At 40.3% G+C, this 15,883-nt stretch overlaps 1 protein-coding gene across 7 annotated transcripts in view; it reads right to left on the bottom strand.

Moving 5' to 3' along the window:
* CFAP20DC (CFAP20 domain containing) overlaps positions 1-15,883 on the bottom strand; it is a 137,324-nt gene that overhangs the window by 60,018 nt on the left and 61,423 nt on the right. For 4 of the 7 annotated variants that reach the window (XM_035106802.2, XM_060271285.1, XM_035106799.2 and 1 more), the window contains 2 exons: positions 9,165-9,304; positions 7,223-7,403 (listed from right to left, as the gene is read on the bottom strand). In XM_035106802.2, coding sequence (XP_034962693.2) covers positions 7,223-7,403; positions 9,165-9,304 — 321 coding nt within the window. Of the gene's footprint in view, positions 1-5,424; positions 5,522-7,222; positions 7,404-9,164; positions 9,305-15,883 lie in introns of those variants that run through there. The other 3 variants (XM_035106806.2, XM_035106801.2, XM_060271286.1) reach the window with 2 other exon arrangements.

The following is a 15,883-nucleotide window of genomic DNA, read 5'->3' on the forward strand; positions in this document are numbered from 1 at the left end:
ACCTGGCCCCATCCGCTGTTTTGTTTCTTTGTCATGCTGGACTAAGACAAAAGCTTTGTTACCGGGTTATCTATATAAATAGTGCCTGATTCCTTAAAAATCATATGATGTGCTTCCTCTTCAAAGAGGAGTCGAATGTCCCAACCTCTACATTCATCTCCACACACCCTTGTCCAATTTATATTTGAATCTCAAAAGTGCAGGTTTGAGCTGGCATGAAAAAATGCACAAATATATCCATTTCACCAGATTCCCCCTGCAAGCAGGCAGTGCTAATCTTCTTGTTTTAAAACAAACATAAAGCCAATGAAATGGATTTAAAGATTGACTGTGCCAGATAAACATGGGACGGAGCTGTTTTACCATCTCGTTGTTAAATTATACTTTACTGTTTGAAATTATGTTAGAAGAAAATGTCAATGGGATTGATTAAGGGGGATCTCAAACAACATCTAGGGAAAAGAAGAACTGCTCAAGTATTCATCATTCCCTTATCTTCATTAGATGAAGCACTGTGCTGCTTGGTCACTACAGCTTGGAACTCCCTAGCTCCATAAACCAATATTACCCACCAGCAAGGTTTTTTTTTTGGGGGGGGGAATTCACATAAAATACTAAACTGGAAGTTGCAAAAACACCATGACCTGCTGCTAACAGTAGGGAATAAGGGAGATAGCACTGTCACTGAGCCTGAGTGACACAGCACAGGTAAATTCCACTGAAAATCACATTCCAATACAGAGGTCTCTCCCTGCATCCCAATTTATCCCAATTTGCAACATCACGATGTTCAGCACTGCTCATAGGAGCCAACTCCTAGGGGCCGAGGTCCTTTTGCCCCCCAAATAAAATACTTGAGGGGGCTATCCTTCCCAAGTTGATGAGCATGGGCATTCAAATGGGGTGTGTGCGCCATATCATGCGATCAATTATGCACAGTGGGGCTTACCTGCTCCCCTCAATATGTTATTCAAGTTGGCAGCCCTGGCACTGCCCCAAATCAACATTAACCCGATGGTGAGGACACACCATCTGAGAAACACATCTGATTTCTGACATTTGTATTCATTTCAATGGCACCCTCTTTGCAAAACTAAGAGGAAGCCAGGGTTTTGCACCATGCCCTATGTACACTTGGCAATGCATAGTTTCTTTCATTCAGTAATTAAAGCAGCAATTGGTTTGGAAAATGGGTAGTGGTGGTCTTTTCTCTCCCTTTTAAGACAAATATTTTGAGCAGGAAGATATACTTAACCTAGGGGTTTCACGAAGTGAAAAAAGAAGATAGCATGTAGGATTATAGAATACTATCTCACACTTGTTACACGGCTCTGCAACTAATGTGACCTGTAGTCAGTATATGCCTGTTGTCTTTGTCCATAAAGTTTTCTTGGCAGGGATACTGGAGTGGCTTGCCAATTCCTTCTCCCTGCTTATTTAACTTATATGCAGAATTCATCATGCGAAAGGCTGGACTAGATGAATCCCAAGCAGGAATTAAGATTGCCGGAAGAAATATCAACAACCTCAGATATGCAGATGACACAACCTTGATGGCAGAAAGTGAGGAGGAATTAAAGAACCTTTTAATGAGGGTGAAAGAGGAGAGCGCAAAATATGGTCTGAAGCTCAACATCAAAAAAACCAAGATCATGGCCACTGGTCCCATTACCTCCTGGCAAATAGAAGGGGAAGAAATGGAGGCAGTGAGAGATTTTACTTTCTTGGGCTCCTTGATCACTGCAGATGGTGACAGCAGTCACGAAATTAAAAGACGCCTGCTTCTTGGGAGAAAAGCAATGACAAACCTAGACAGCATCTTAAAAAGCAGAGACATCACCTTGCCTACAAAGGTCCGTATAGTTAAAGCTATGGTTTTCCCAGTAGTGATGTATGGAAGTGAGAGCTGGACCATAAAGAAGGCTGATCGCCGAAGAATTGATGCTTTTGAATTATGGTGCTGGAGGAGACTCTTGAGAGTCCCATGGACTGCAAGAAGATCAAACCTATCCATTCTTAAGGAAATCAGCCCTGAGTGCTCACTGGAAGGACAGATCGTGAAGCTGAGGCTCCAATACTTTGGCCACCTCATGAGAAGAGAAGAATCCTTGGAAAAGACCTTGATGTTGGGAAAGATGGAGGGCACTAGGAGAAGGGGACGACAGAGGACGAGATGGTTGGACAGTGTTCTCGAAGCTATGAACATGAGTTTGACCAAACTGCGGGAGGCAGTGGAAGACAGGAATGCCTGGCGTGCTATGGTCCATGGGGTCACGAAGAGTCGGACACGACTAAACGACTAAACAACACAACACAGTCAGTATATACTTGTTTACAAGTGAACAAGATGAGTGTTCTAGAACAAACTAAATCCTATTATCTTTTAGCCATGAATTTACTGGAATTCTTCCACTGGAAAAAATAAATAAAATGTTTCCATATCAATTGTAATGAATAATTTCGTGTATCTTCTTAGGAAAAATATGTAAATTACAGTGTAATCACAGTATTGCAGCAAACAAGATAAATACAAGAATGATCACCTAAATGTCTAATTAGTTTCTCTGCAGAGTCAGATTCATGCTGGAGCTTCTAATTGCAGCCTAACATTTTAATGAAGGTTTCAACATGGCATAAATAAGACTGACAAACGATACACAATATTCATTCATTTTATTTCTTTCTTTGCCCCCAAACAATTTCCTTTTTGTAATGGAATTCCACACCTGCTTTGGAAGATACGTTTATGTATTCTCTGCCACCTATCTGAAGAATTTCAATTCTAAATTTGAATGGACCTAATACAAAGCAATATGGATAATCTCTGATTATGGGTCAAACCAAGATGAAAACCAGGACTGAGACAAATATATATTCTTCAATACTCTGGCATGACTTTTACATCCCCGATTTCTCCAAACTTAAGTGTGTTCCTTATGTTTTTTTAATTGCCTAATATGCTGTCCTGTTATTTATCTTTGAAACAACACACACACACACACACACACACACAGACACAGTATTCTAAGGATTCTAACATGAGACTGCAAATTAATTCAGGCATTTTCTGTTGTCCATATATTATTCACTATAGACACATTGACTGCAGTATCAAGGGAAGAATGTCAAGGAACAAAAAGCAAGTTCCTTAGGGGTTTTCCTTTTGGGCCTGAGCCATGCTCCTAACAGAATGGGACTTACACATTTTACATCAATTGTGGGTAACCTTTGCTGAATTACCACCCCCATAATCCTTGACAATTAGCCATGCTTGCTGGGGCCAATTGGAACTTCAGTCCAACAACGTCTGGAGGGCCAAAAGTTCCCCACACCTTTATAAGTGACAGGAGGTAATACCAAGAGTGGTAAATCAAGGTTCTTCCAAGTTTCTAAAAGTCCTGCAACTCTCTCTCTCTCTCTCTGAACTTTTAGGCTGAAGTTTGGAGATTTGGGCATGTACGTGACTTGTCTTTCTGCTTTGTGAGGGCAAGGAGGTGTTGGAGAGGAAGGAATCACATTAGGAAAGCTGTGGGGCTAAGGATGGGATGGGTCACAGACCACAAGGTTTTTGGCAGTAAGGTGTCTGCTCCATACTTTCTGAGTCTTGGACTCCAGTTGCACTGATGACCAGAAGCTCCTCTCAACAATTCAATCAACTCAAACGGCTGCAGACCTTCTAATCAGATTGGAACTAGTCCCTGCTACTGAGGCTTACATAATCTTGAGATGAGACCACCACAATGAATTCTACAAACGTCGGCTAGAGAACTATTATGAATTTGTGCATACATATTTCAGAGGCACTGAAAAAGTTAACCTGGTAGAGGCTGAAAAAGTTAACATTAGGCTTTCAGCAATTAGATTTCTTAACAGACTTTAATTTGAATTATCAAATATTTCTGTTAGTTGTTCTGAGACTTTGACAAGAGCCAGGTTATAAATTTAAGTAAATAACAGAAGATGATGCTTTGCTTGGAGCAGAGGTGAGGTGGGTCAGGAAAAGCGGAGGGGAAAATTCCATGCTGCCAGCAATGTCCTAATTTCTTTGTGTCTCCATTTTGCCTCTTCCTGCCTACCATGTGATGAATCTGGAGTTTCCTATTGTACACCTTTACACACCTTAGTTGATTTAGGTCATTATAAAGCTGATCAGAGTGACTAGGAGCTAACAATGTGGTGGCACAGGTTTGATTGGTATGTACAGGAGACCAATTGTTCATTAAGTAGCTGTCTCACTGCCCAGAAGACAAACTGCATGGCAAGCTAACCACTTTGGCTTTTTATTTTTAAAAATGAAACCTGCTCCATAGAGATATCGAATGTAATAGTATGAAAGGCAGACATTAGCAACTAACTAGGACAAGTAAAAAGTTTCACTATTCTTGATGATTGGGTTCTTTTGGTGCTTAAATTTAATAAGGGCTTACAAGAATAATTTATTTTTAGTTCTTTCTCTTTAATCATGAAAGCATGGGAGTTCTTTATTTATATGCACTGCTCTGGTAGTCTTCGTTTAATCCTGCAAATCTTTATCAATGCTCTGAAGCAAATTCTGTTGCTGGGTGTTTGATTTCCATAATCCCTGCAGTGCAGACATTTATGTGAATTGCTTTAGAATCCTTTGAAACAAAGAGATTTATTCTTTTATTCTGGGACAGCAGAGATGCTAAAGAACATAAAAATTGTGCTAGAGCACTATCTCAGGGCCTTTTCGGCCATCACTTTTTGAACATATTCTTCCACAACCACTCTCTGTTACTAGGGCAGGAGGGTGTGGCTGCATAGTATGTAGAGATAAGCACACACACACACAAAAGTTTTGGGTTGCAACCTTAAGCAAATTTGGAAGGAATATACATAAAAGCCTGAGCCTAAAAAATAGGATTCGTTCATAACTGCATGCTTATCTGGTGATGATTTGCATCTGTAATTACATCATCACACACTTCCCTTTCCCTTTGCTCTTTTCATCCACCTCATCAACTGAGGGATCACTTCACCCAATCAGCTGTCTATTTTTTATGCTGATTAATGTGCTTTTCACATTATATGCATGTGCAAACAATCCAAGGCAGAGCATAATGTGATGCATATGCATGTACTGTATGAAGAAAATGTTGGATATCTATCCAGAGTAGCAGCATATAGTTCTCAAGGGATCTTTAAGAGCTAGTGTGCTGTAATGAATAAAAGTGCTATGATATCTGGGTTCAAGTCATGCAGCTCACTGGCGATCTCTCAGCGTAAGCTACCCTTACAAGGTTAGAACAGAACAGAACAGTAGAACTATAGAGTTGGAAGTCCAAACCCCCTGTTGATGCAGGAAAATCCTTTAGTAGAGCATGTTTGATAGGGAATTATATAAGCCTTTGCTTGAAAACATCTAATGAAGGAGAGTCCCCCACCTTCTAAGGCAATCTCTTCCACTGCTGAACAGGCCATACCATCAGGAAGTTCCTCCTAAAGTTTTGTCTAAATCCTTTTTCTTGTAATTTGAACCCACTGGTTCAGGTCCTACCATCTGAAACAACAGAAAACAAGTTTGCTCCATCACTATGTGATAGCCTTTTGAAGATGGTTTCATATCATCTTCATTGTCTATTCTCCATCTAAACATATCCAACTCCTTCAACCTTTCCTCGTTGGACTTCATCTTCAGGCTTCTAAGCATCTCTGTCACCCTTCTCTTGATACTTGCAAGAAAACATCTCCCAACAGCACATCTCCTCCAGTGTTCAGTTTCCCTGCCTAATATTTCCACTTGGATGTCTCATTGCTATCTCAGATTCAACATGCTCAATAATGATTTTCCTTTGCTCAGTCTTTTCATATCCATTGAGAATGTTACCATTCTCTCTGTTGATTCGACACACAGCCTGCCCATCACCTTTGATTCTATTCCATCACTTCTCACATTCATTCAGTTGTCAAGTTGGGTTGTACAATGTTTTAAACAATGGGTTTGTTCTTCTCTGTCCCCCAGCAAACGGTCTGCTTCCTGTTGCAATTGTCTCCCACCTGGACTACTGAAACCTCCTCTACTCTGGCCTTCCCGTCTCATACCTCAGTACTCTCATCTCTACACAAAACTCAGCTGCCAAAAAAATGAATCTGTTCCTTCTGCCAGGCCATGTGATGCTCCTCTTCAGACCCCTTCACTGGCATCCCTTTCCCTTCCGTATCAAGCACAGACTCCATGTCTTAACTTTTAAAGCTATCTGGGATGTATATTCATCCTTGCTTCTTGTTTTCTTCTCCATACTCTTCCAGATCTTCTCATCCTTCACCAACCAAAGGTCTCATGCTTCCTTAAACAACTTCACCCAAATTCTATGGGGCCCTTTGCTTATTCCCAGCTGAAATCTATCTATATGCATTTCCCACAATTTTCTCCCACTACCCATGTCTCTTCTTCTGCTGTTCCTCCACAGTCTATTTTAAATTGCAAGTTCACTGGGAACAGGGACCAATCCCTCTTGCTTATGTAATTCTGTAGTGTATCATGTACAAGGATGGGATGGTAATGATAGTAATATTATAGCAGCACTTCCACTTTCTTATTGATTGATTGATTCTATTCTATTCAATTATATTCTTGATTGATCTTAGATGCAGAAATCTAAGGACTGGTTCACACTGTCACTTAAAAAAAATGTCTTGAAAGCAGAGCTTTGCAAATTACAAGTTGCAGTTTTGTTGAACCACTACTACAGATTTACCAACTGAATACTTCATAGGCTTATCATGGGAAGATGATTATACAGGAAACAAATGACTAATAGTCTTACACGGATGGGAATGCACAATGGATAATGTTCACATCTACGATAAATCTCATATTCTAATGTAGCATAAAACAACATCAGTAAAGCAGATAAAAGTGTTATTAGAAAATGATTATGGAACTAAGTTAACACAATTATCCTAGAAGCACATTAGGTCAAGGAGAAAAGCATGATGAGCTGGGAAGGAACAAGCACTGCTTACAACAATTAGAGCTATCAATATGTTGTTAATTACTGAAGCTATCACAACAAATCAACAAACATTTTAAAGATCACATATACAAAAAACCTTCTTACAGCCCATAGCTGCCAAGTTTTCCCTTTTCTCGCGAGGAAGCCTATTCAGCATAAGGGAAAATCCCTTTTAAAAAGGGATAACTTGGCAGCTATGTTACAGCCACATGTCAGCCTTTACAGTTATCACATTAGTGCCCTACCCTTGTCCAGTGATATTGGACTTGTGTTGTCAACATTTTCTTTGTTTCCTTGATCTAAAGCCATATCAAGTGGTGAGGGAGATCGTTCAGAGTTGATGATGTCGTGAATTGGTTCTCTTCCCTTTTCCAAAGCGGGCATTTGGCATGATCTGTTAGTTCTGATGCTGCCAGATTTTGTTACCTTTCAGGGGGGAAAAGAGAAGGCAAAGTATCAGCAATTAAACCAGCTCAAACTTAAAAGCACCAGAAAATATTTTAAAATAGTAAAATATATCGAAGTCAGTTTGGGTCTGTGCTCGTGCATGCACACATACTTTTGTTAAGCACACAACATCCACAAAATCTCAGCAATACCATTACTGCTATTGGTGTTGATAGTACTTCAAGCAAAGAAATGTTGATAGTACAGTGGTTCCTCCGGTTGAGGACAGGATCCGTTCCAGAGCTCTGGTTGGATCCCAAGGTTTCCACAACCGGGGGTGCCTGTTCTGCGCATGCGCGTGGCGCAATAGAGCATTACTGTGCATGTGTGCGCAGCAAAACCCGGAAATATACTTCCGGGTTTGCCGTGTGTGTATCCCGAAGGATACATAACTGGGGGGGAGGGGGCAATGTAAATAGAGGTATCACTTACTTCAACATGTTGGTGGCACTTCAAACAAAGCAATACTTTACATTCACATGTTCTGAGCTCTCTATTGTACTTCTACATATAATTGTATTGCAAGAAACCTGGACCGTTACTGTGGGTGAGGATTCCTTTTCCCAAATACTTTTGCCTCCTGCGTAATGTGTCTCCTGGTCAGCTTGTTTCTCTCTCTTCAAGATGGAGGCTGAACATGTGACATATTTCAAAGGCTTGGCATAGTAAAGAAGCCAATTCACAATCGGGACCATAGCTGTCAAGTTCTCCCTTTTTAAAAGGGAAATTCCCTTATGCTGAATAGGCTTCCTCGCACGAAAAGGGAAAACTTGACAGCTATGATAGGGACAGGAGGTAGTACTCTCGCTCTGGATCGGTTTTAGATAGTTATATTTCAAAAACGAACTATTGAAAGAAACATAAAAATAAGTCCACGGGCAAATTTTTTTTTTGCATCTCCATGGAAATTATGTCCAACTATGTTAAGGGCTCTGGGCAAATTAAAATTTGTTCCGAAGGGTCACAATCTAAATTATGTGTCTCCTACTTCTTTCTGCCTTTCTCCCTCTTCCAATATTAGAACTATTGTTGAGATAAATCTTATACAGCTATTTAAAAAAGATTGCTAAGCACATTTTCATGTCCCTCCATATCCAGCCCCTTAAGGGCAATTCTTACTTCATTTCACAACCAGCTCCAACCCAGAATACGCCTGGAACATATACTCCCACAAGCCTGTTCCCCCATGATATGCCATAAAATTATAGAATTGTTGAGTTGGAAGGGACCATGAGAGTTATCTAGTCCAACCCCCTGCAATGCAGGAATCTTTTGCCCAACATGGGGCTTGAACCCACGGCGCTAAGATTAAGGGTCTCATTCTCTACCAACTGTGCTATCCAAGCCATCACTCACACCCTGATAAAAATGTTGAGTGCTGGCACAACATGGCTGCCACGGGCAACAACAAAATAGTGATGGTACCCTGTAACAGTACCATTACAAAAAAAGAGAGCACTGCTTCCTGATATTATGCTTTGACACATACTGTTTCCTTTGGCTAGCTTCTATCATCTCCACCAACAGCTATTATATATCCTAGAATTGTTTCCTTATTAATGGCACCAGTTTTGTTGTGTCAATTAAATGTATAGATTACTAAAACTCGGGGACTTCCAATGAAGCTCACTGTTTAAAGAAACAGGCTTCCTATATAGGCAAATGATTGACCATTAGGAGAGCAGGATGTTGGACTATATGTTGCTTTGGCCTGTTTCAGCAGGCTCTTCGTTTTCCTACCTCCCCAGATGCTCTTGAGCTGAACCTTCGGCCTGAAGGGGGAGGCGGTCCAAGAACCTTAGATCCAAATGCAATATGGGATACGTCTTGATTTTTACTGTTTCGTGTTGTGGTCAACCCCCGGTTTAATAGATGGTCTGCTAAAAAAAATAAGGCAGACAATTAATACTGTCATTGTGATCATACTGATTTATAAATAGCAGTGCATATAATTTAACAAAGAAAAATAATATGTATTGTCATAAGCATCTACTCTGGCTAAACGACGCCAATGAAAATCTCAAATGAAGTTCTTGCAGTACAAGTCAGGTGATGTGACAAAAATGTGCCGCGAGCAAGGACTGGGCACAGCAACTGGCAATGGGCAATAATTTAGAACTCAAACTGTATATTTGTGATTTTGAATTGAACACGTTTGGCTATCCATTTATGTCACTAGTGGTAAATCAGTTTTAAATGCACATTTAAACAGAAAAAGAGAAACGCTTAGATATACTATTGGATAGCTTGCTGAAGATGTTATCAAATGCTGAGTATACTGTCAAACACTGGCCATCAATAGAAGTATTAAACTTTGAAGCTTAAATAAATTCAATTTTCCTTCTAAAATACGTTTATTGTGTATGAAACTGTAAGACAAGAGGGTGCTATTCAACCAGGATCCCTACCAACCAAAAGAAAGAATATGTCAGTAGAATGGAGGGAGGCAACTTTTGACTATTCATCCCTTCCTGTAGCAATCCATGTACCCATCCCATCTTTTCCAGTCCCCCAAATCTCAAGAGCAGAACAAGATGGGGCTTAAAAAGGGAGGTGAAATTTCCAAAAGATGCTTCCCTCCTCATTCTGTAGACAGGTGCCTTTAGCCCCTCCCTCCCATGCTTGAGTAGTGAGGAAGATGCTATGCTAAGACAGATAGATAGAGAGAGAGAATAAGAACCATTTTGCTAGGCCCAAGGGACATTGGCAAGCCATCATTAGGCTTTCTTCCTGGGATTCCAATTTGCTCCCTGTTGATGGAAACAGGACTGGCTGATATTACCCACCAAATTTGTTTCACAACTTTTCTTCATCTCATGAAAGTGAATGATCTCCCACTGTTTGATGGCTCTTGCCCATACAAGAAAGACTGGAGATTCAAACATTTTAAAGAGTGGTGCAATAGCAACCTCAGGAGAGGTGACCTGTTTCAGCTAAGCATCGGCTTCTTTAATTTTCTGACTGCTTTGTGATGTTCTCTGCCCCCCTATCAATTATAAAAACAGATTAACATGAATAGTTTCCATTCATGATCACATTAACTGACTGCAATTAATTGGCTACATCAACACGTACAAGTCATCTGCTATATTGAGCAACAAGGTATAGTTAAAAGCAAAGTAAAAAGTAATTTGGGCTTTTGATTAGGACCGGAACAACATAAAAAAGAAAGTTTAAAAGATTTTTTAAAAAATAAATAAATTGAAGCTTAAACTTATCAAAGTGCTCACTTCCATAAAGGCCTGATTTGGGGTCTTTGAAAAGAGAGGAAATGACAGTAGCAGAACTCATCTCCTATTCATAGTGCAAGGTTAAAACTAAAGATTGGATTAAACTCTGAAGCTCCAGGCATTTTATTTTCTGTGGTTAACAAAAAAGAAAAGAAAAAAGAACTTGGCATAGGTCAGGAATATACCCACTAATTACTTTACCACTTTACCAAGGGCTATAGTTTAGATGGTAAAACTTGGGGGTTCACTGCCTAATTGCCTTTTAAAACATAGTCATTTTTTAATCTTTAGATTCACCATTCTCATTAGTTTAGCTATTTAATTATAATATCTTCTTTTACCGTAATGTTTCAGGAAATAAGTATAGGTATTTTTGGATCTGCAATTATACTGTTATTATATTTACGGATTATGATAATTTGAGTTTGGGGAAAGGCTGAATAAAAATTAGATTAGCCAAATATGTTTTCGTTTTGTATTTCTTTCCCAAAACTGCAATCTTTTTGAGCTATGGTTGCACTCATGGCTTCTCTTTACTACATACCAACACTCTGGGAGGTTGTGTATCTGTAAACTTGAGTATTTGTGCCATCTTGTACTTAAGCATGCACCTAGTAGCTATAGGTAAGAAGGAACTGCATGCAGGCAACTAACTAATGGAATTCTATGCAGACAAGCACCTTTCATTGCTTGCACAGTTAAATGCAGGCAGATCTGACTGGTAAAATTGGCTATGGCTGATAACTTCTACAGCCGATTTACAATTTTAAACAAATTTCAAAATCAAAATTGGAACTATAATTATCAACCTATGGATACTTTGATTAATATTAAACTATTAAGAGTTAGTCCTATATAAACTATGAAGACCTGACAATCACAAAAATCACAAAAGTGGGATATATTTTTTATAGCTTAGCAGCTCATCTATGTTAGTGCAATGCATCTATTACCAGAAATGCTCTCCATGAAGGAAGCATACCTATTACTAGCTAGCCACATTTTAAACCAACTTAAGTAAGCTTTCCATTTCAGTTTTTAAGGCACTGGTTTGCTGTTTGTCAGAAAGGATGTGGTGAGAATGTGCAAATGCAGATGCTGAAAATGTTAAAAAAATTAATAGACCAGGATTCCTTTGGTTTGATGAAACAGTAAGAACCAACGACACAAAAAATGGACCCTCTTTTAAAAGCATGTTATCTTTTGGCATACTACTGGATGCAAACGGATACACTTTGGACATACCTTTGCACACGTAGCACTAAGTACCATGTAGCCCCAAAACAATGTAGGGTCAGAGATAGTAAGCCCACTCCCAGTGGCCAGAACTGATGCAAGAAAAACATCAGATAGGTCTAGCCATCTAGCCATTAATAGAGAACATGATATCTTTTCTGGATCTGCTAACCAACCTTGATCTTCCAAAAGCCCTGAAGATAATGCTTGGAAGGTCTCAGTTAAGTTTTTCTTGCATGTGCATGCCACCCTTTATTTCAGAGGTAGAGCTTAAACTATAATGAGGTCTAGAAATGTTAGGTGTCACAACAGCAGAAGGCTTTGTCTAGAGCAGGGATAGAGAACCATTGACCCTTCAGATGCTGGACTTTAACTCCTATCAGTCCCAGTCAGCATGGCCAACAATGATGTGAGCTGCAGTCCAACAACAACTGGAGTCAAATGTTCCCTGTTCCTTGTCTAGGACAAACAGCAGTCAAACTGGCAAGTGCCCTTATTAGTATTACTGGGCTTTATTGTGTAGGGCACCTTCAATTAGGTGAAGCTGCTTTTCATGTGTCAGGCATGGTGATTCTGGACTGACTCCTACGCATCATCTTATACATCTGAACGGTCCCTGAAATCCCAGTTTTTAAATCCATGGAAAACAAGCATAATGACATGGTGTGCGGATGAGCAAACATGGATATAATATGCAGCACAAAGATATGCAGGATGGCAAAAAGGTATGCTATCAAAGAATGAGTCACACTTAGAAGTGGACAGTATTGTGCACCTATGTAGAGTTAAAAGCGGGGGGAGGGGGAGCCTCAAAGCATTGCTTCTGTGGAAACAAAAGCACTCAGGCAAAGAGTGCTAATTTTTAAGTAAATTACCAGTTTTGATTTGTGCTTAGTGGACCACTACATCTTGTCATTAGCAAGTTGAACTGCTCAATTTAAGCAACCAGACTTGATTTTGTGTCCAATTAAACCACAGTCCCGTTAATGGGGAAGGGGGTGCAGAATTACTTCCTACAGTCCTACATTGACTAACAGTCAGTACTTAATCTGGGCTGGGAATTGAAGGAATTAACAGCGTAAAATTTTTAGTCAAATTACACACGCAATGATTAACTGGATACATGCTGGTTTTATTAATTTTGTTGAAAGCATTCAAAACACAGAATCGCTCTTCAACAGTATATCATTATATTTGTAATTCAGGGAAATTAGTTGTACACAATGAATTACAAACTTCGGTCTAGCAAATGTTAGAGGGGAGGGAGAGAATAGAAAACCGTTTTGCAAGGAAGGGGTGTGTGTAGGAAGCGGTAGGCAAAGCTGCAAGGGGGAGCAAGTGAGTGGGTGGGCAGGCAAATGGCGGCAGGATGGTGGTGGTGGGATGGGGGGGGGCATGATGCATACTGGCACCTTTTTTCATAGAAATACAGCACTGCCCACAATGCTTGGCTGATGTCCTCCTTAGATTCCAATGCTGCATCCCAGGAGAGGAGAGTTGGGAGCCCAGCTTTCCCATCTGAAGCAGCTGTATCCTGGGATGGGGTGGTGTCTGCCTCCTCCTGCCTCTGTTCCCTGGCCTCAGCCCTCCCTTCGGTCTTCCTTCTGTTGCCCTTCCCCATCTGTCTCAACTTGCCACTCCACTGCTGGTGGAATAAGAATGTTTTGGCCTGGTGCCTAAATATATGTAATGACGGCACCAGGAAAGCTTCCATTGTTCATACATTCATGGTGATTACTTGATTAATGGAGAATTATGTGAAGACTTCCAAATGCGAACAGACCGTAACAGACCTACCACTACACACTGAACCTTCGTATCATGTAAAGTGTAATCCACTGGTGCCAATTCACATGTTCAGCTGCCAGCCAACAAGATGCGTACAGTGGTACCTCGACTTACGAAGACAATCTGTTCCGCGGCGCTCTTCATAAAAGTCGAGGTCTTTGGATGTTGAAGCGCCTGTTCTGTGCATGCGCGAAGTGTGATTCTGCGCTTCTGCAAAGAACGTGTGTGCAGTGCGCGCGGGGCGAAAAGACTTCCGGGGTTGTCGACTTCGTAAGTCGAAACCTTCAGAAGTTGAGTCATTCGGATGTCGAGGTACCACTGTACATGTATGTGTGAAGCAGCATCCAAAATCGCTGTCCATGGTCCTTAAGCTTCTTTAGGGCATTGTCCATTCGCATACTGAAGAGATCCTCAGTATCAGGGAAGACAGCCTTGAGTCTGGCTCTGATGTTCTGTTCCAGGGAAGCATGGCACCATTGCTTTTAAGACTTTGTTTATTGTTGGCATATTGCACTGTTGCTTGGCAAACAGCTTCAAGGTTTGGACTGTTACACCTTGATTCCTGCCTATGTCCACAACCAAATGAGAAACTATACATAGACACAACAGAGTGATTTAAAATCTTGCATATATGTAAAGAACCACACCTCTATCTCTAATACTGCAGGCATTATATGAAAGAGTAAACAACTGTTATATACGCTTTCTCCTCCCAAATAACTCTCAATTATATATACTTCCAGATTATATCTACGTAATCCATCTTATTTTCCTAAAATGTAAAGTTCTTGGCAAGCAGAATGTACCTTCTCTGCATCTGTATGGTACTGAAATTACTTAGATTGATGAAACCCAATCCAAAACAATTGGTTTTTCAAGTTTGTTATCCCATTACCTTCTATTTGTAATCAGCAGAATCATTATCAGACACCAACTCTTGGTCCCATTCAAAATAAATGACTGATGGAAAAGACTAGGACCAGAAAAAAAATATCCCAGAAAAGTGCAAGGCCTGACTGGATGGTGTTTCATGAATTCAGAAAGCACTGACTCGATACAGTACCCCACAAGTCCTAGTGGTGTATATAGGTATCAGTTACCCACTACCAAGGTAACTAAGGTTGCTGATGTTTACTGTGTTATTGTATACAAGCTTATGAAATAGAAATTATCCTATGCTCTCTGGCTTGCATGGGTTCATAGCAATGCACATTCACTTAATAAAGGACATGTTTAAGTTGAATAATCAGCAAGGTAGCTTTTATCTCATGCATAAAAAATTAATAGAGTCATTAGAAGTTCTCAATGAATCTACCCCAATGAACTCAACTCCCCTTGCCCCCCTACATTTTATGTTATGCATCATAGTGTCCTTGAACTTTAAGATAAAAGACATTGGGATTCTTGGGTGTAGTCTTGAATTTTTATTCAAACATATAATTAAATGTCTTGTAAAATTAAAGTAGAACAGGCTGTCATACAGAGGATGAAATAAAAATAAAAAATAATTATACCCCTAAGTGGTTATCCAAAATTAAATGAACTCTATTACCTTTTTTGTTTTCATTAAATTAGGCACTGGAGTAGTGCCACAGTATTTTAAATTAAATTATTCACCTTTCTTATTTTGTTGTAGTTCATATTAATAAAGATCTTTTCTCATTACAGAATTTAATGGCAGGGTTTCTTCTTTTGGTCTTGAAAGGAGGCAACCGCTTTGTAAGTATTCCCTCCCCCTTTAAATGGAATCTGTGAGCAAAATTTGGTACATGACTTGGGGACTACATACTTGACCATTTCCTCTTAAAGGGCAAATTCAAAGGACAATTTTAAAGAACAGGTGACTCCAATAACTTCATACTGTGCTTGTTTCATGCTTTTCCAAAACAGCCCATCAGCAATTTGCTATACTGAGCCCCAGGGCTGGCCTAGCACATTTTGCCACTGAGGCAAAACAGAAAGTGCCCCTGCCCACCCCTCCCTCGCTGCCACTGCCACCGCCACCTCCTCTCCTGCCCCCCCAACTCACCTGCTGCTCTCCACCCCCCTGGGCCTGAGAAAAAGGGGAGAAAAAGGAGGCTGCCCAGGGAGCAAAGACAGCAGTGGTGAGAGAGGTGGCAGAGGCGGCAAAGGGGGAGGAGTCAGCAGACAGTGAGGCGTAGTGATCAAGGTGGTGTTGGCGAGGGGGGAGGAGTATACCAGTAT

Source organism: Zootoca vivipara, chromosome 2 (genome assembly GCF_963506605.1).
Source record: "Zootoca vivipara chromosome 2, rZooViv1.1, whole genome shotgun sequence".
NCBI lineage: Eukaryota > Metazoa > Chordata > Lepidosauria > Squamata > Lacertidae > Zootoca > Zootoca vivipara.